Source organism: Hibiscus syriacus, unplaced genomic scaffold (genome assembly GCF_006381635.1).
Source record: "Hibiscus syriacus cultivar Baekdansim isolate YM2019G1 unplaced genomic scaffold, ASM638163v2 tig00000715_pilon, whole genome shotgun sequence".
NCBI lineage: Eukaryota > Viridiplantae > Streptophyta > Magnoliopsida > Malvales > Malvaceae > Hibiscus > Hibiscus syriacus.
In genome coordinates, this window is record NW_024061811.1 from 123,566 (window position 1) to 143,948 (window position 20,383).

At 36.1% G+C, this 20,383-nt stretch overlaps 3 protein-coding genes and 1 pseudogene across 4 annotated transcripts; 2 read left to right on the forward strand and 2 right to left on the reverse strand.

Moving 5' to 3' along the window:
* The first annotated feature begins 2,142 nt into the window (after window positions 1–2,142).
* LOC120210806 (pathogenesis-related protein PR-1-like) lies at window positions 2,143–2,809 on the forward strand. Its single transcript, XM_039209473.1, is given in 3 exon segments — window positions 2,143–2,359; window positions 2,362–2,387; window positions 2,390–2,809. Coding segments are annotated over 3 exon segments (558 nt in total). The 5' UTR covers window positions 2,143–2,205; the 3' UTR covers window positions 2,768–2,809.
* A 6,665-nt stretch (window positions 2,810–9,474) lies between these two features.
* On the reverse strand, window positions 9,475–11,473 carry LOC120210787 (retinitis pigmentosa 1-like 1 protein). 2 transcript variants are annotated; one of them, XM_039209469.1, is made up of 2 exons: window positions 10,029–11,473; window positions 9,475–9,938 (listed from the first exon to the last, which is right to left on the reverse strand). In XM_039209469.1, exons 1-2 carry the CDS (start codon window positions 11,403–11,405, stop codon window positions 9,639–9,641), a joined length of 1,677 nt encoding a protein of 558 aa, XP_039065400.1. In that variant the 5' UTR covers window positions 11,406–11,473; the 3' UTR covers window positions 9,475–9,638. The 2 variants fall into 2 exon arrangements, with proteins under 2 accessions (XP_039065400.1, XP_039065396.1); XM_039209465.1 differs by having other exon boundaries at window positions 9,475–11,473.
* A 1,132-nt stretch (window positions 11,474–12,605) lies between these two features.
* LOC120210010 lies at window positions 12,606–15,279 on the reverse strand. The gene is made up of 2 exons (XM_039208853.1): window positions 15,033–15,279; window positions 12,606–14,584 (listed from the first exon to the last, which is right to left on the reverse strand). Exon 2 carries the CDS (start codon window positions 14,435–14,437, stop codon window positions 13,175–13,177), a length of 1,263 nt encoding a protein of 420 aa, XP_039064784.1. The 5' UTR covers window positions 14,438–14,584; window positions 15,033–15,279; the 3' UTR covers window positions 12,606–13,174.
* Window positions 15,280–17,559: 2,280 nt separating this feature from the next.
* On the forward strand, window positions 17,560–20,287 carry LOC120210238 (annotated as a pseudogene).
* Window positions 20,288–20,383: the final 96 nt, after the last annotated feature.

Genomic DNA, 20,383 nt, shown 5'->3' on the forward strand with positions numbered 1-20,383 from the left:
GAACATGTTGGTTTATATATTCAAAAAATTAAACAAAACCAACTCGTGCTAAAGAAAAATGGTAAAATCACGTCATTAGTGTTTAAACTCCTTAAGCTTCAAAGTTCAAATTTTGATTTCATCATGTGTTCAATTTAGTCTATACATTCAACAATATTTAAAATGTAAAAAAAGAAAAATCAAACGAATCATTAAACGAGTTTGTTCATAAACATAAACGAATGAGTCGATCAACGAGCTTATTCAGGAACATTAATAAACGAGCTCATAAATGAGTTTGTTCGGGAACATAAACGAACCAAACATACATATGTGCGTGTTCATTCATTTACATGAAAATAAAAATTTTGTTCATACTAGTTTATTTAACTTAACAAACGAACATAAACAAACATTATACGAATAATTCATTAACATTTCATCGAATACTCTATTCATTTAAACCTCATCTTAGATGTGGCAGTTGCAGTGCTGCTTTTCACAATTACAAACCAAGTTAAGAAAACCTGAATAAATAAGATCAGGCCAAGGCAAAATCCATTCGTAAAGAAGCAACCCAAGATCAATCAGCACTATGATTTGTGGCCTGTGGGTACCTTTTTGTGGAGCCCTAATCAAATCAAATGGATCTGCCAACGTTCTTTCGTTCAATTTTTATGGTTCTGTTTATTGGTGAATGATATGATGAATCTACGGTTCGAGGAATATTACATAGTTTTATAACTTTTCATCTAAAATGGCAGTGGCAGTAGAATTTGATCGCAAGTAAATAGAGCACCGGTAGGTATAGTCACGGGATGGGATAAATCAAATTTTTAATCCTTAGATTTTTGATTTGAAAATTCTATTAGTTTTGACGTTGGTTAATATTTCTTCTCTCCTAATTTTTGGGCAAAAGGTTGATTCAATTTGACGAAGTTCTTTTATCTTGTCCTATAAGATAATAAAATAATTAAAATATATACAGAAAAATATTATAATAATTATTTAAATGTATAAAGAGTGATGTTATAATAAGTCATGTCAAATTTTTTATAGTAAATTCAACTCCAATTCTTTCTTCGTACAGTTGGTCTCAAATTTAAATTTCATAAAAAGTTTAAAATTATAGTGTAGATCAAATTAAAACTTAATGAATTTAAATATTTTAACATTATTGATATTATACCGAAATAATCATAAAATATTTATATTAACGAAACGACCCAAAATTTTATGTTAAGGGCAAAGTTATAAAATATTAAAAGGACAAAAATAAATTATCAATAAAAAATATATATACATACTTTAAATTATAGGAGAATTTTAAAATTTTAGGGTAGGTGTAACCCCACCCACCCTCCATCCGTGTTTACATCATTAATCTTTCTATTAACATTTAGTTCTGAAATTAAAATCACTCCTCCTCTCCCATTTAAAAAAACACAAGAAAATAGTATTTGAAACATTAACCAAATAAGATATTGGTGTTTCATATCATCATATGCCTAGCCTTCCAGATTTCTCCTGTAGTTATTAGTTGCTTTTGGTTCAAATGCAAAGATGTTTCTGATGGTGTTAGAGGTTTCGTTGATAGTTTTGTTGTATGTGATATTAAAAATCCTTCAATAATTAATAAAATAATATATTTAAAAGTTTAGAAACATTGAAAAGGCAAACACGCGTCTTCCATATGAACTGATGTGTTAAGGCAGTATTTTATGTTAATCATCCAGACGACAAAGAATTCAGACAATTAATAATATTTTTGATCATGGCGTGTTTTAAGCATTTGCTTTTTCCGCCTTCGCAGCTGGTGCACATGGTTTCACGTGTCAATCAAAAGCCCTTTTGCAGCTGAAGCATTTCAGTGACCAAGTCTCTTCAATTTTCCATGTGCTTTGGAATCCCAACTATTTGCTTAGAATGTCTATCTTCTATGACATTCATTTGCATGATGATGAGAGACGTTGTCTGAACTGAATCATTAGCTTACAATGATTAGAATTTAGAAGCCGGTATGTTAGTTAAAAGTCAAACTGATTTTCTTTTTCCACTTCCCACAGCGTTTAATACACCTCAAATCTATTGCTTTTCCTACCATGTGAAATGATTCTTTATATATATAAAAAATTCGTTCATATTAACTATCATGCAACTATATATAACTCTTCATTACCAATCAACTCACTCATCAAATCAAAATCGTTTCTTTAACTCAAATCCATGGAGATGGCAGCCAAGTTTTCATATTATCTACTAGGAGGCTTCATTCTCCTTTCTTCATTTGTTTCGTTATCTTCATCATACTTCGACAACAACGAAATTTCTTCCGACATTGTGTCCAGGCGTCTACTTAAAATAGCCTCTAATAGGGCAATCAACAGTATCTGATCCCTCACAACACAGATTAAGAGCAGAGCTCCGGCTCCCTCCTCTCAGATGGAGCAAAAAGCTGGCAAAATTTGCTTCCTGGTGGGCACATAAGAGGCAAGGAGATCGTGGTTTGATTCATTCGAATAGCGATTACGGGGAGAATCTCTTCTGGGGAAGCGGCAAGGATTGGAAGCCGAGAGATGCAGTAGCGGCATGGGCAGCGGAGAAGAGGAACTACAACTATAAAACTAATAGCTGCAGAAATAATAATCAGTGCCTGCATTATACTCAAATGATTTGGAGAAATAACTTAAAGATCGGATGCGCCAAAGTCGTGTGCCGAAGCGGCGATACATTGATCTCGTGTAACTATGATCCCCATGGTAATGTGGTAGGCCAGAAGCCTTTCTAAGTTTAAATGGCTTTGGCTGCAACTCACGCAGGCAAGCGTGATGGAACCATAGATATATGATCTTGCATGAATGACTGTCACTGTGACTTGGTCATTCTTGTCTATCGTTGTTCATAATATTCATATGTTGTAAGTAACTCCTTCAAGTTGCTAAGTTCATTATTAAGATATCAAAAATTGAAAGAAACTAAGTAGTGTATTATTCGCATTTTTCAGATACATCAACAAGGATTATATACACACACTCTTAACAATCTCCTAACTGCACAACTAGTTGTAACTGCAACAGCAGCTCTAATAGCCTTAACAGTACGCCTAACTAACACTCTAACAACTTGCAACCAAAGTAAACAGCCTCATTCATATACTGATCAAGCTAAACAACCTCCATTATTCTCCCTACTTCTTTAACTTATTCCTTCTGCATCAACAAGACAAAACACACAGCTGACCCCTGAACACCTCAAACGTTCCTTTTGTCAGTGATTTGGTGAGTCCGTCTGCCACTTGATGACTAGCTGGAACCTTATTCACTTACAATTGTTTAGCTACTACTTTCTCACAAACAAAATGCACATCCATATCCACATGTTTTGATTGTGCATGATGAACAGGATTTGTGCTTAAAGCAACAACACTTGTATTATCACACCAACTAACATGTGCATTTTGACATTCAACCCCTAGCTCACATAGTAATGAGCTTATCCACGTGACTTCTGCAGCAACATCATCTACACTCCTGTATTCAGCCTCCATTGTAGACGTGGAGACAGTTTTCTGCTTCCTCGAGCACCAAACCACAGGGCATGCACTAAGAAACACTATATACCCAGAAACAGATCGCCTATCATCGATAGGGATGGCAATGGGTCGGGTTGGGTTTTTGGGTCACCTGACCCGACCCGACCCGAATATATGACTTCGAAACCCGACCCCACCCGAAATAATAAAAAAATATTTTTATTCAATAAAAACAGTGACTTAATTAAAAAAAATTATATATAGAGGGGTATTATTGTAATTATCCCTAAATATATAGGGTAAAATTATATATATTTTCGGGTTGGGTCGGGTTGGATTTTTCTACCCTAAACCCGACCTGACCAGAATAGTGTATAAAAAAAACCCCGACCCGAACTCGATTTTTTTTAAAAAAAATCCGACCCGATCGGGTCGGAACCCGTCGATTTCGGGTTGAGTTGCCATCCCTAATCATCGAGACTGCCCCCCAATCAACATCAGTAAAAGCCACAACTTCAAGCGACTTACCAGTGCATGAGAACGTGAGACCATAATTTAATTTTCAAGATAAATACCGAAGTATCCTCTTTACTGCAGCGAAATGCAATTCTCGCGGAGCATACATATATTGAGCTGCCTTGTTGACACTAAACGCAACATCGGGTCTTATATGAAAAACATACAGAAGAGCACCAACAATGCTACGATATCCTCGGGCATATGTTAAAAGCTCACCAGCTTCCTGAGTTAACTTTGGAGCACCTACCATTGGAGTAACTGAAGGCGTAGAACTCAAAAAATTTGTTCTTTTCAAAAGCTCAACTATATATTTTCGCTGAGACAACACCAAAGAATCCTTAATGCGTTTAACTTCAATACCCAAAAAATCGTACAACTCTCCTAGATCCTTCAAGGAGAAATCCTGATGCAAAGCTTGAACAACACCATCAATGTCATGAGGAGGGCCACCTGTAACAATAATATCATCAACATAAACAAGGATATACGTATAACAACCTCTAATATTCTTTACAAAGAGAGATACATCAACTCGAGATTCACTAAAGCCCAACCAAATCAAACTGAATTTAAGTTTGTCATGCCAATTTCTTGGTGCTTGTCGAAGTCCATACAGTGCCTAGTTAAGTTTGCACACAAGTCGACCACCATCAGCAACATACTCCTTAAACCCAGGCGGCTGCTGCATAAACACATCCTCAGTCAGGTCCCCATTCAGAAATGCATTATTCACATTAACTTGTCTCAAGGGCCAATTCCTTGCAACAACAATAGAAAGAACTACATTTAATGTGGTAAATTTTACAACAGGACTGTATGTTTATTTAAAATCATAACCAGGAACTTGTGAATATCCTTTGGCAACAAGGCGAGCTTTATGCGTTTCAATAGACCCATCAGGGTTCTTTTTACCCGACAACCAACAACCTCACGTCCTTTAGGTAACTCGACAAGTGACCAAGTATTATTCCGCTGTATTGCATCTAATTAAGCCTGAACAGCTTCTCTCCAGCTGGAAGACTTAAGTGCTTCATAAATGTCAACTGGTACTTCATCAACAAGAGAACTAGTATAAGCCTTTGGCTTAAATATTCCACATTTACTCATTGTCATCATTGGATGCCTGGTCATTAGTTCACTACACATATCACCTACACCTGATACAGAAGCATCACAAAAATACAACTCCTGAACACCATATGAGAGCTAGCAACATCATCTTGCTCAACAACATCATCTTGCTCAGCAGCATCAACAACTTGCTCAACACATGGGGCTACAACTGTTACTTCTTGCTCAACATCTGGAACACTATCTGCTGCCTCTGGCATTCCAGGACCAGAATTGGCACTAGGTAGATTAATATGACTACCACTGCTACTAGCCACTGTACCTCTACCAGACCCAACAATACATCTTCCATTATGAAGCTTGCACATATCAGTTACAATTTCTAGTGACTCAGATGGACTACCTACACTAGATGTAGTAGGCGATTGAGCACACTTTTCTGCAAAAGGAAACTGCATTTCATCAAATACCACATGTCTGGTTATATAAATCCTACCATCAACAACAAGACATTAAAACCCCTTATGTTGTGTACTATATAATAAAAACGTGCAAGGTTTGGACTGAAAATCTAATTTATATTTCAAATAGGGTCTCAAATGGGGAAAACAAAGGCAATCAAACACCTTCAGCTCTCTATAATCATGCTTCCTATGAAACAACTTCTCAAATGGTGAAACTCCTTGCATGACCCTTATAGGAAGCCTGTTGATCAAATGGACTATAGTAACCACAACATAAGCCCAAAACCTAACTGGCATCGAAGCTTGAGCAAGGAGAACAAGAGCAAGTTCTATAACATGGCGATGCTTACGTTCAACCACACCATTTTGCTCGGAGGTGTGTGGACATGTAAGCCTATGTGTGATGCCTACTTTCAGTAAATAGCTCGACAGCCTACGATATTCACCTCCCCAATCACTTTGGACAACTTTTATAGGCAAATCAAACTACACCTTAACCATTTGTTTAAACATCTCAAAGGCTATGACTACTTGAGACCTGTCAGTTAACAAATATAATCACGAATGCCTGATGCAAGCATCAACAAACGTTACATAGTACTTATAACCATTAGAGGCAACATGTGAGGGTCCCAAAGATCTGTAAACACTAATTGAAAAGGAGTATCATACACAGTTGTAAAAGCATGAAATGATAACTTATGGCTTTTTCCCATATGGCAGGCAACACACGTATTATTAATACTTGAAGGAAGAATTACACTTAGTTCCTTACAAACTGTGACTAGGCTATCATGCGAGGGATGTCCCAAACGCTGATGCCACAAATCATACACAGATTTAGACAACTGTGTTGTATAAACTTCTGTATTGGAACAATCTTCAACTGATGAATCAACAACAAAGGAATATAAACCACTATCTTCTTTTCCTCGAAGCAAAATTACACTAGTCTTTTTATCACGTACACATCACTCATGTGCATGGAATTCAAAGAAAACATTGTTATCCCTAGCAAGCTTTGACACCGAGAGTAGATTCTTGGCACATGTAATAAATCAGTCAATAACAAAACATGAGAGGATGTATATAAAGGAGATCGACCAACAGATTTAACATCTAACGCAACACCATCACCAACAATTAATTTACCTGTATTGTTAAAATCAACTGTCTGAGAGAGATTCATGTCATCAGAAGTAACATGGTGTGTGGCACCCGAATCCACAACACAATGCTCACGTGTAACTTGTGGCTTAAACTATGTCAATGCTGAGATCTAGACTTATGAGTGGTACCACAGTCACACCCACCATCCTTACAATTATTGACATCATAATAAGCAGTACCAGACTCATTCTTTGAATAAGAGTTACTATTGGTTGTAACTCCAGGAAAATCTTCATCGAACCGATGCCAACATCTATCAACTAGATGGCCGTTCTTCCCACATAGTTGGCACTGCAACCGAGATCTACTTCGTCCTCGACCAACATATTGTCCACGAGAATACACCTGACGAGAGGAAGCATTACGCTCATATTGATCTACAGATTTACCTGACACCTGCCCTTGAGCAATATGAGCACTCATAGAGAGTGATTCGAGTAGATCAAAAAACCCTGCTAACTAAGTTTCAGCATCTAACAACATGGTGTAGATAGAATCAAGAGATATTGTCTCCCTTATAGTGGTTATGACAACCACAAACGGCTAATACTCACAAGGCAACCCCTTCATAATACTAGCAACATGCACAGTTTGAGACACAACACTGCCAAAAGATGCTAGGGCATCACAGACTTCCTTAACTCGAGTAAGATACACTCTCATTGACTCATCACCTTTCTTAAGAGACTGAAGCTTATAATGCAAACTAATGACAACGATTGTAGATCTATTCGAGAAAAACTGAAGCACAATATTCCAAACCGCAGATGCTATTTCACCAGGACGCAAGCGCACTGTCCTGAGCCACAAACTCTTCATACAGTTCATTCAATACAACTTCACCGGAATCATCAAGCACCGTTGACGACGAAGAAGACATCGAATCTGTGAGTAATCGTTCTAATCTATGGCTACGAACAGTGAGCAACCAAAAGTTGTTGTTTCCACAACAAAAAAATTTCTTCTTCAAGAATGACGTTAACCTTCATATTAGAAAACGTCTTAGCATTCCTCGAAACAGATTCCATTGAAGAAGACGATCTATTAGCAGTCAGTATGATGAGTCTTCAAGCAGCGAAAACACAAAGAAACCGCCCAGAACGTTCAGCGAAAGATACCATATTAAGATATCAAGAATTGAAAGAAACTAAGTAATGTATTATTCACATTTTCAGATACATCGACAAGGATTATATACACACACTCTTAACAATCTCCTAACTGCACAACTAGTTGTAACTGCACAACAAATCTAACAGCCTTAACCGTTCTCCTAACTAACACTCTAACAACTTGCAACTAAAGTCAACAGCCTCATGCATATACTGATCAAGCTAAACAGCCTCCAATATTCATAAACATTAAACAAGCATTTAGCTAATATAATTGGCTTTGATGACAGAAAATGCTAATACAAACATAAATGGTCTTCCGATTTTGAACCAAAATACATATAGATCAAGCAAATAACATAAAAATTCCACACTAATCTTACAAATTACGATTATAATAAGCTTATTTATGCTTAACACTCGGCAACTACAACGAAATGAAGCTTATCGGCAGGCATCAGACATCTACTTTGCGCAGGTGCTGCAATAGATCTTCCTCTTCTTCCAGAAAAATAGTGGCAAAAAGAACAACTTCCAGCTAGTCTTTATATTCATAGCTTGCAGCTTGCCTTCACAGTAGGGACAGGCCCCTGGTCGCAGCTGCCCATATTTGACCCTCTCATCTTTTTCGCACACAAATACCCAACATATTCTATGCATTGTCTGCGTTCTTCGAGAGGTGATTCTTGCGGTATTGTTAGACATCGTCTTCTGTTTTCTTTACTGCATTGAATTGAAATATTGTTTAGACAATGCAACTTTTTATAGACAAGAGATGGGATTGGAGCTCTCTGTAAAGTGTGTCTCGGTGTCTGTATCTCCAGCTGGAAGATATTGACTGACCAGTAACCACATGGCTGGATGTTTTTTATCTAGGTAACTTGACATTTTCAGTTTTACCATAATTCCACCATTTTTCTGGTCAAATACAGAACTGTAGGTAATGAAGTCTATTTCTTGTAGTACCATCTAGCTTGGCTGCACCCTGCGGCATTGAATAATGCACGCCTGTCAGATTCAGATGTCATTCAATAAATGGCAACTTCGATAATTTCTGATGGAGCTGCACATGTGCTGGCAGACTGAGCTTGTAGCTCCTGAAATCAATGGCAGCATGGCTTCAAAACCTTTGGTGTTGGAATTCATCATGCTGATTACATTTGCTTGGAACATGCATTAAGTTTATCCTTATTGGGTGTAACTCCAAGGTAAATTTTTAAATATCTGTATGCTAATGTTTTTACTAGAACTTTTGCTAAGGTCACACTCGGAGCCATGCACATAATATATGAACCAAAAGTTTGCACATTCCTAGCTGCCCTTTGCATATTTGGAGAAATTTTAAAGCGGGCTGATGCAAATGTGGGCTTGAGGCCCAAGCCTCACCTTTATCTCTCCATGATGCGTGCTTTTGTTTGCCGATGGAGGGAATCACAATATTATTTCAGCAAATATCAGAAGCCGAGATCACCATAATGCAAGTAAATAAAACTTTATCGTGTTTATTTGTTGCTGATTTGTTTCCCACGGCGGATAAGCTTTAGCAAGTTTGGGTTGTTTAACTTGTTATTACCATTTTACCACATTGAGTTGTATACAAAGAATCAGGGCAAAGTTAGAAGAAAGAATAAAATTTTAAATAAAATAAACAATGGCATGTCTCCATGCGGTGTAGATGGTGATGAGAAATCTATGAGCTGTGGCATACAAAGTGTTGATCGCAACTGAGTGTGAATCTCGGGACATCGTTAGATCATTTATATCACTGCCGGTTTTGGAAGAGAACCATGTTCATTTGGTGCGAAGGGATTCTTTATCTATGACAGTCTGAAATGCCCCAACAAGTGCTAACACCTTGTTCCTCCTCTCTTGTACTAGTTTACTGGCTGTCTCCTTGATCAAATTATTGTATGGTTTTGCAGGCTCCTTTCCTTGTACTTGGCTCTTGCTGATGACTTTTGTAGTCTCTGGCTCTGGCTCTGTCTTTGTCTTTACCTCTACGTTTACCTCTTCCTTTGCCTCTACCTTTTCCTCCCCTTCTGCCTCTGACTTTACCTTTACATTTTCCTCTGTTTCTGCCTCAGGTCCTGCCTTTGGCTCTGCCCCTGCCTTTACCTCTATTTCTGCCTCTGGCTCTGCCTTTGCCACTGTTTCTGCCTCTTCCTCTACCTCTGTTTTTGCCTCTTCCTCTACCTCTGTCTCTGCGTCTAATTCTTGAACTGTTTCTTCGTTACTGGATTCAAGTCCCTGTTGCACACTTCCTTCATTATCCTTTTTCTGCCTTTTTTCAGGTTGCTTTTCTTCTTTTTCTTCTTTAGTTGCAGCCACCTCTTCAGTTGCATGTTCTTCTCCTCCATGTCCAATTTCAGGGTTCTCTTCCTGATCCTTATGAGTCTTTTCCTGCTGAGGATTATCATCATCAATGATCTCCTCTTGGCTTTGACTCTCCTTATCTCCATCATCAAGTTGAGCAATGTGATCTGATTTTACTTGCTCAACCCCATCTTCCACTTTTTCAGTCTGAGGCTGAGGCCGAGGCTCATGTTCATTTTGTTGTTCGGAAACTGCACTAAAAATATCATTCTGTTGTTCCGAAACTGAACTAGAAATATCATTCTGTTGTTCCGAAACTGCACTAGAAATATCGGTATGATGTTCCGAAACTGGACTGGAAATATCAGTTTTATTTTGTTGTTCTGAAACTGGATTAGAAATATCAGCAGTATATTTTCCTCCTTTATCAACCACACTTGTGACCTGAGTAGTATCTTCGTCAACCTCCACGGCCTCATCTTTGGTGTTGCCACTTTTTTCAGCTTTTGGTGGTTCGTTATCATCCACTTCACCTTGTTCAGCTCTTGGTGTTTCGGTATCATCCAGTTCACCTTGATCTGCTTTTGGTGTTTTGGTATCATCCACTTGGCCCTGATCATCTTTCACAACCTCTTCAGCCTCAGGCTCAACTTGATGATCCAAATTTTCCTTATTTTTATGCTCGGTTTCAACAGACAATGCTTCCCTTCTATCAGGACTGCTCGGAGGTTTCCTTGAAGCCGAAGGAGGAGTCAAAGATCCCTTCCTAGTCCTAGTACTATTGGTAGAGGGAGATTTGTGCGAGCTCTTAGACGAAAATGACGTCTGTGTCTGTGGTCTCGCCGGAGCATTTGGCTTTTTGGCAACCTTTTCCAAGGGTGCCTTGGGTGCAGCAGCCGCTTTTGAAGTAACAGAAGAAGACGAGGATGTTGCTCCTGCTGCCGTTTTAGGTCGAACGGGAGAGACAAGTGCCTTGTTAGCTCGAGCAGCCGATGGAGGCCTATCAAAGGATCTTCTCCTGAGAACAGTGGGATTTTGGGTGGCGTCTTCGGTCGCAGGTTTCTTTAAAGTCTTAAGAGCAACATCAATGCGTGAGGACTTCGTGGGCTTGAGATAGTTTGGTACTTGTTTTTCACTTGAACCTAAAGCCGAAGAGGAAGGTTTTCTTGGAGAAGGCTTCAAATTCGCAGGGGAAGAGCCCTTCTCTTTCACCGAAGTGCCAACTTCTCTCTTTGTGGTCGCCATAAATTATTGATTTCGTTTCTCTGATTATCAAAATTGCAATACAAACCTGCATTATTATCAAATATAAATCACTTCCTTTATTTATTTATTTTTTTGTTAATCACTTATGCATGTACATATACCTTGGCACGAGCACCACCTTGAAAAAGAAGGGGAGAAAGACCGCGTACCGCCTTGAGAATGAAACCAAGTTTTATGGACGAAATGAATTGATATAAAGAAGACTTATTGTATATGAAGGAGATGATAAAGATAAATTGGTTTGTTTTCTTAGTTTGATAAAAGGAAATCAAAGGGAAAAGGAGCGACAATATCGCACAACTCAACGGTCTATATACACGCAGGGCATCCCACAAAATTGGGCATCTTTTGACCTCTTCAACCACATTTCTTTGGTCTTTACCCATATTGGCTTTTCATATTTTAGAAACATTAGTTGGCGCCACCTACCTCCAATACTATATAAAGCTAAAGCAGCTGCTCAGCTTAAAATACATTACCAAATAATCTAAAAGTAATTTTCAAAAGTCCTAAAAAGTATTTTTCAACCACACTTTTAAAAAACAACGCTAAAATGATCAACCGTTTAGGAATAATAATCACGCCAACAATAATGGTATTTGATTGCTAGTAAAACAAAATATCTTTTTGGACATTTGTGGCTCTTTCAAGACAGTATATGTAATTGTAATTTTCCGGTAATGTGAAAGTTTGATAAACAGCGATACAGGATCTCTTATGTGATTGGTGTGCATGATTGAAACTTAATTGGTTCATCAAGTTGGTAAATTTTCTCAAAGTGGCACTTGAATAATCAATTAGGACGTTGACGGCATTGATTGGTCAATGTTGAACGATCAACTAAGGTACCAAAACCTGAAAAAAAAAATCTCTCCATCAAAGCAATATTATATAATAGAGAATCTCAGTTTTATGGCCGGGGAATAACATGGTTCCAGGACAGATAGTTTTAATAAATTAAAAATGCGCAAGATTTCTTGTTCTTCATGCCACTGCCTTATGTTTCCCGTACATACAACGTAACAAATTACACTGATCTTCACAAGCATTGATATTCAATCAACAAAATAAGAACAGTAGCTTGAGCACTACGGAAAACTGTATGCCACCAAATATTTTAAATGACAATTACAATTAGCAAATCATAAATCCACAAAAACATCGAATCAAAGCCTCGCAAATACATTTTTCAGTGGTCATCGGCAGAAAATCATAATATAAACCACACGGACAATTTAATGGATGTCGACTTCTTATTAATATTGAAACTCAATCTATTCTCGGATTCTAGATTACATATAGAGCAATGCTGCAGCTCTTTCAAAAATAAATTTACCTTTCACCAAGTTACAAGGCAGTGTCTCTGCAAAACTTTCTCAGATTTCCTCCTCAATGGCTGTAAATTACAAGAAACGATTGAGATCTGTAGAAGACAACCAACAACAATGCTAATTGTACAACAGAGCAACGAGTTGTAAGTTCTTCCTTTTTTAGCACTTCAGCTCAGTTGCTCAAAAATAATAATCTGATCCGTCCCAGCTCTGCGGCAAGGTATAGGCATGAGGCATCCCAACACTCACACCCAGAATTTAATCTTGCAAGGGCCAGAGCTTTATCTGACTGGGAACAATCTGGTTCATGTCAGTAAATGTAAACAAACTGGAAGCTTCAACATTAGTCAAGCACATTGAACCAGGATGAACATATCTTTATAACAGCTTCATGATAAGCATTTTTTTGTTGGGAGTTCATTCTTCAAACGAAAGCATACAGATTTTTTCCAGAAGCAATGACCAATCTTCACCCAGCTGCTGGGGATTTAGCTCCATTGCAACTTTGAAATCAAGCAAAGAAATTGAGCACCCTTGCCGCTTTTCCTGCAAAACTTCTGTAGGCCCAGAGCAACTCTTCATACGCATGTGACTACTTGACCAAAAACCATTAACAAGCTTGCTTTGGGGCTGCTGCGTGTGGGCAGAGTGCTGTCTCAATTCACATGTAGATCTTGATCCCACCAGATTGACACATGATCTAATCAGTCTTTTCAAGTATACATCCAACATGTTGTTCAACATATTAGCACATTCCAATGAAACCCCTCCAAGGCCCTGCGCTGCTGCGATCTGTTCCATACGTTTCTTCAATGTCTCAGTATCATACAAACTACCACTGTCATAGTAACTAATGAACTCGCCAATGCTTGCCACATGCATAGCTTTGTGGGCCCCACCAACACTAGCTGAGCAAAATGGAATCCCAAGAGGTGCAAGCAAAGGATTTCTAGAGAAATCAATGTGGCTGGCTTGCTCCACCCCCTCCCCATCTTCAACAACAGCTCCTTCAGTTAGACCTTTGATAAGCACCCTTGGTTTTCCTGTGGAACCCCCCAAACCTTCTCTTTCAATTTCAGGCTGCTCGGCAACTGTTTGAGGATGCTGCAATGGTCTCTGATAGTCATATGACGACAAATCCCCATTTTCTAGACCCAATTTATTGCCATTGTCTTCAGTACCCATGGATTGATGTGAGAAACTCTCAACTTTTCCATTTGGCCCCAACGGGCTGGGTCGATCCCTGAGCTTTCTATCCTGTATTCCAGATCTAACCTTTCGCAGGGATGACAATGACAAAACCCCATTTGAAGAAATAGCCATGTTTGGATTCAGGTTGGGTACAAGGGATCCAATTGGCTCATGCCCATCATCTCTACCAGCATAACTTTTCACATTTCGTATCGAAGATTTAGCGGGACCTACTTCATGAACTGGTGGTGGAGTCTTAGCCTGACATGCATTTTTCAATATTGAACGTATCAACTGGTTATGCAGTGGCAGATTTTCCCTTCCCAGAATGCGGTAACATGACTTATCGAACTCACTTTTACTAAGCTTCTGGCTCAAAAACCTACTCAAATTATAAAAATACCTTTTTGACCTCTCAGCCCCAATCTTCTTCACTATCTGAGCTTTTAATTCGCCTAAATTGATTCTGGAGCCCTGCTGTGGTTGCATTGCTCAATAAGCAGATTTCTACACGATTCACAGAACTATAAATCCACCGAGACCTGTTTCCACCCCAATTTACAATTTTCTCAGATGCCAAATGAATCCGAATCCACCGATTTGCATGCTATATAATGCAAACCGAACTCTTAATCTCTGCATATTGAGAGAAAAAGAGCAAGCATGAAATCCCAGAGAAAGAAAGAAAAACAAACTCCACAGGGGAACCGTTCATACAATGCAAACCCAAATTTCATCTAGGCAGAATCAAAACCCTAGGGATCAAACTCCACTTAAGTAATAAACAGAACCCCCCACAAAACACAAAGCCGAATTGAATAAACGCAAAGCACAAATGAAAACCCTAGAGTTGGAACAGCAAATAAAAACAAAGGAAACAGTGCAGCAATTGAAACCACGAAGGTATGGCTTTTACCGGCAACTGAAAAAGGGAAAAGGTTGGAAATTAGGAAATTGAAGTCGAGGGAAAGAGATCAGTGGAGTTGGGTAGGGTAAGAGTTGAGGAAGGGAGCTGGAATTGCAGAGACAAAATAAGCAAGGAGTAACGAAAGAGAAGCTTAAAAGGATTGATAAGAAGGCTGACCTTAGGCAAGTTGCTTCAGCAATTGCAGAGAAATCCAGCGCCACAACAGTTGTTGGTTGGTGTCGGGGTTGGATTGTTAGGAGCCTCTATTGATTTCTTTTTGGCTCCCTCTTTCGATTTTTTTTAATTATTTCCTTCTTTCTTCTTTTTTTTTTTATAAATATTACTCCAATATACAATAATCTGTATATTTAGAGTCCATTTTCTTTTTCAGTTTTCTCCTTCCCGTTCTCTCCTTGTCGTGCTAATGCCAATGCTCATTATATTTTCAGCTCGGCTTTCTTTTTGGTTAGCTCCATCTCTCGCTGCTACTATTTTAGTTTCTCTTTTATTTATTTCATTTTTATTTTTCTCTTACTACATATAATTACAATTATTTCTACCTATATGGTCCGTTGAACCTAATAAAATTTATCAAATACTTTTATTTAAAAATATTTGAACTCTTAGGTTAATTATTTAAATAGTAATTTTTAATGTGTTACGGATCATGGATCACGACTTTTGATTTGTCGGGTGGTCGATTATCTTATTCTCTATTTTTATTTTATATTAAAATTTCATTTTCGATCTTTAAATTATTTCACTCTAATATTTAAAATCTCTAATTTAAAAGATTGTTTCATTCTAGCATCTTAATTTTTTTTTATCCTCAAATAAATTTAAATTTTATATTTCTTAAAAAAAGTTACTTTTGAATTGTGTAATTTAGATATTTAAATTCTATATTATGATTTTTTAAGTTTCATGTCTTTTATATGATAATATTTCTAAAAGTAATGTAATTTAAAGAAAAAATAAAATAAATATAAATTGGATATTTATAATCCGAAAATACATGCATCCGAGTTCAATAGTTCGGGACATAAATAAAATATTTTAGTATCCGAAAAATTATATATACATACCTCAAGTACCTGAATATAGGGATACTGATAAAGAACATACATGATATCATACTTATATCTATTTATTATTTATTTGATAGAAACCATTAGTTTTATTGAAAATAGAAAATATTCAAATTAAAATGAAGGTTTACGGCCATAAATGTAACTAAATATATAATAAGAATGTTTTTCTAAACACAAGAAAACTAACACTTAAAATCACACAAGGAATAAAACCTAACCAAATAAACTCTTATACTCGAACAAGAGATAAATATGAATAGATCTGAATACATCGGTGAACGAACCACAAAAGAAAATAAAGATATTGAAAGACCACCGATATACTTCAAATCATAATCAAGTAATGTGAAAATAATATCCATGAACGCAAATTGTATATCTAAATTCAATCTGAGAGTCTAAAGTAAGGAAGATCATCATGATAACAAATAAACACCAACTTAATAAGTCGTAGCGATGTTAAATCAAAATTTGAAAAAAAAAACGAAACCAAAGGTAAAACAACCGAAAACATGTCATAGAGACAGAGAAAAACATGCTATAAAGGCAGAAAAATAAATGTCAAAAAGTCAGAATTATTAAAAATAAAAAAAGAAAAAACAAAGATACACTATAATAAAAAAAAATGAATACCAATGGTCGGCAACTAATACAAAAACTGATGTCGCCGTCGATTATAAAAATTAAAAAAAGAGACTAACAACGACTATTAAAAAAGAGAGAAAAAAAGAACAAACCTAAAAAATCTTAAAAATATATATTTATTTATTTTTAAAATTACTTATCATATATGTATATAATATATATTTTTATATATAAATATATCTCAATCAATTATGTACATATAAATATCGATTAAGTCTTAATTTTGATTTATATGTTTTGTAATACAATTGATTGAGATATATTTATATATAAAAATATATATTGATTGAGATATTGCCCCACGTCAACAATTTATTAAGATTGTTCATAATTGATTGAGATATATTTATATATAAAAACTAAGACTTAATCGATATTTATATGTACATAATTGATTAAGATATATTTATATATAAAAATATTATATATATATATATATGATAAGTAATTTTAAAAATAAATAAATATATATTTTTAAGATTTTTTAGGGTTTATTCTTTTTTTCTCTCTTTTTTATATCGATTAAGTCTTAGTTTTTAGATATAAAATTACTTAATAAAGATTTTTTTAATACAATTGATTGAGATATATTTATATCTAAAAATATATGAACAAATATATATTTATTTATATTTAGCTATGCATTGTATTATAAATTGTTGACGTGGGGCAATATCTCACTGTGTAATTGGTACACAACTTCTTGCAAGAGGAAGATATTCGGTTGGAGACTACACGAGAAAGATGTAATGTAACTAATATATCTTTCTTTCTTTTTCCTTTAGTAATTCTGTATGTAGACATAAGATTACACAAAAATGATTGCGTTGATAGCGTATACATACCTGGATAAGGCAGCTGATTTCTTGTTGGTTTTATGAACCTAGAGTAGGAAGTAGAGAGCTGATGAACATGCTCGTATTCTTTGACTTTTTTTCTTTGAGGATTAATGCTCCAAATGGTCATGATTTGCTAGGGATTCTGAAAAGATGATATTTGAGCGTCTACAAAAAGAATTTGAAGCTGCAAGAGCTTCTCAAAGTCAAGGTGAATATATGCATTTGCAGTATGAATAACATTTTTTTATAACTGTGTTTTATAGCAATCAAATACGTGTTCTATACTGCTTTATCTATATGTTTAAAATCTCATTTGGCACTATACTCTTATCTAATATGAAAACAAAAGTTGTATAATTCATGATTTTTAAGCTCTGACAAGAAATTTCCTTCCCCCTTTCTGATTTTCAGAGATTAATTTAGATGGTGAACAGTGGAATGACGGGCTATTAGCTACAATAAGAGAGCAGGTATCGCATTTTTTCCATTCTGAATGCTTCAAAACAATTTTTTGTGATTCTATTTTACTGTTCAAGTCGGGATTTGATGATGTTGGAGTTATATTGATGTTGACTGATGTTCTTGCTTTAAATTACTCTCTGTTAATGATGATTTCTCTATTCCCCATTTGATAAAAGTATCTAGATGCAAACTTATCTGATTTTTTATCAGGTTCATATGGAGGCTGATAGAAAGGCCACATCTGGAGACACAAACAACATTCCAACATCTCATTTCCAAGAAAAGGTTACTTACAGAGTCGGAAACAAGGTAACAAAATATGTAGAGAATACTTTTTGCAATTTTCATTATATATAATCCTGGATTATAACTGATATTAAATTTGTCCTCATAAAAACTAGATTTGTAAGAATGTGATTGAAATTAATATAATCAAAGTTTAATCAAATCAAAGATGAGGGAAGCTGGGGCAGCTTTCTAACAGTTGCTGGGAATCTGGGATAGGATTTAAATTTTAAGGGGAAGTGCTTTTAATTTGGAGTTGGAAAAAGAAAAGAGTTTTTCTTTAATTATAGTTAAGCAAGTCAGTTTCAGAAAGTGTGTGTGTAATTATCAGTAGGTTTTGCTTTAGGTGATCAATATTGCAACAACTCTTTTATGTATGTGCTTTGTTATTGTTGTATCTGTGAAGTCATTTCCAGGGAGCTCAAACTTATAAGTGGACAGGTGATTTGTTGTTTGGAAGGGACAAGAATATGCATATTGTATGAGACGTCTTTTGCAGATGCTACTGAAGAAGTTTTTATAATTTGATTATTAGTATCTGCAGTTAATTATTTATTTGGCTTATTGTATGTAAAAAGTTATTACCTCAAGCTAAGGCATATACTGTGGTGTATTTTGATTTAAAGATGTAATTTTTTTAGAGAAGTTGAGTAAGAAAATGAATTGTCCTTCATATATGTGACAAGGGTTATTCTTGCAATTCTTGTTTCTGTAATTTTGGTTGGGGAACCTTGTGAACTTTACCACTGTGTGCTAGAGAGCACGTCATTTCTTGAAAAGATAACTGTCATTGAACATTCAATATCCTTTCTTTCTGCTACTACGAGAAGTAGAAAATGATCTTCTTTCTTCTAATGCCATGGTAACTAGAAAATGATCTTCTTTCTTCTAATGCCATGGTAACTTCGTTGCATATCTAGTTTTTATTTTAAGATGATGGTATTTATAGATCATACTGGAGGATTATTGCAGGCTTATGTGGACAGATGTGAACAGGTAATGCTGTCATGTCGCTCAATATGAATTTGTAACATTTTATTATCCCAAATCAGTAGTTCACATGTTTAGGTGATATTTTGTTTCTTGAAGCACTTACTTGGTCCACCATGACAGGTTCGGCTTGTCAAGGAGCTGTACAGAAATCAAATAGGAGAGCTATATCATAGTCTTCCGTACCACATGATTGAATTTGCACTCGATGATTCTGATTGGTTGGTCGGCTTTATACTTTCTAGTGTATCTGTACTTTCTGTATATTTACATGGTTTAGTTGTATCTTTGGGATATTTTGGTTTCTGAAATTATTGTGTTTGCCTGAATATGGATGCTTCAGTCTTTCTTAATTTTATACTATTTGGAAATGGGAATATGGAATAACTGTTTCTTATAGAATAGTCTTCACTATAAGGTTCGATAACTATCTTAAACAGGAAATAGTTGTTAAGTAGTTAGTTTTGCTTGGCTGTTGACAGGACTGTTATGTCTACATTTGTTGCAGCAAGGTGACATTCGGTCTTAGATATCCAGATCTTGTTTCTGTTCTTCCAACTCGAGTAAAAGTTCTAGCATGGCCAATGCATCAATTTAAGAAGAATCATGCAAGCTCAGCTGGAGCAATGGGCTCCCAACCTATTCCAGCTCGTTTATCTTATGCAGAAGATGCTTCGAGAACCTTGAGCTTACCAGAAGGTATTACCTTTTCTTTTCCCATCTCCAGTTGAAGAAGTTCCTGGTAATTGATGTTGTGAAATATCATTTGCTGCTGAATTTATATTTGGATTCAAGTTTGAAGCAATTCTTCATGAGATGGAATCATTGCCTTAGAAAACCACTTACTACTTTCTCTGCTTTGTTGCGAGTGGGTAAGTAATATGTGATATGATTTTCTTTGAGTTTTTCCACTTACATTTGGTTGATTTCTTGTTTCTTTGTATCATCAGCATACGCGGAGATTGTGTTGAATCTACCACAAGCCCCGCTGCAAATATTTCAGGTTGGGAGCCCTAGTTAGTGCTTCACTTCGCTTACTTTCCTTCCAGTATGCGTGGTGTACAACAGTTGTATGGGTTGTATAGGATGGCATTACATGAATATATACTTGAATCATTGGGTATTGTTGGTTTTCCATTGTTTAGTTAATATACAGGAACATTCCCCAAAATCAAATGGTTGATTTTTAAGTCTACATGTTCATTTCTTAAAATTT

Coding starts and splice junctions, on each gene's coding strand:
- LOC120210787 (XM_039209465.1), bottom strand. CDS start 11,405: ATGGCGACCACAAAGAGAGAAGTTGGCACTTCGGTGAAAGAGAAGGGC.
- LOC120210010 (XM_039208853.1), bottom strand. CDS start 14,437: ATGCAACCACAGCAGGGCTCCAGAATCAATTTAGGCGAATTAAAAGCT.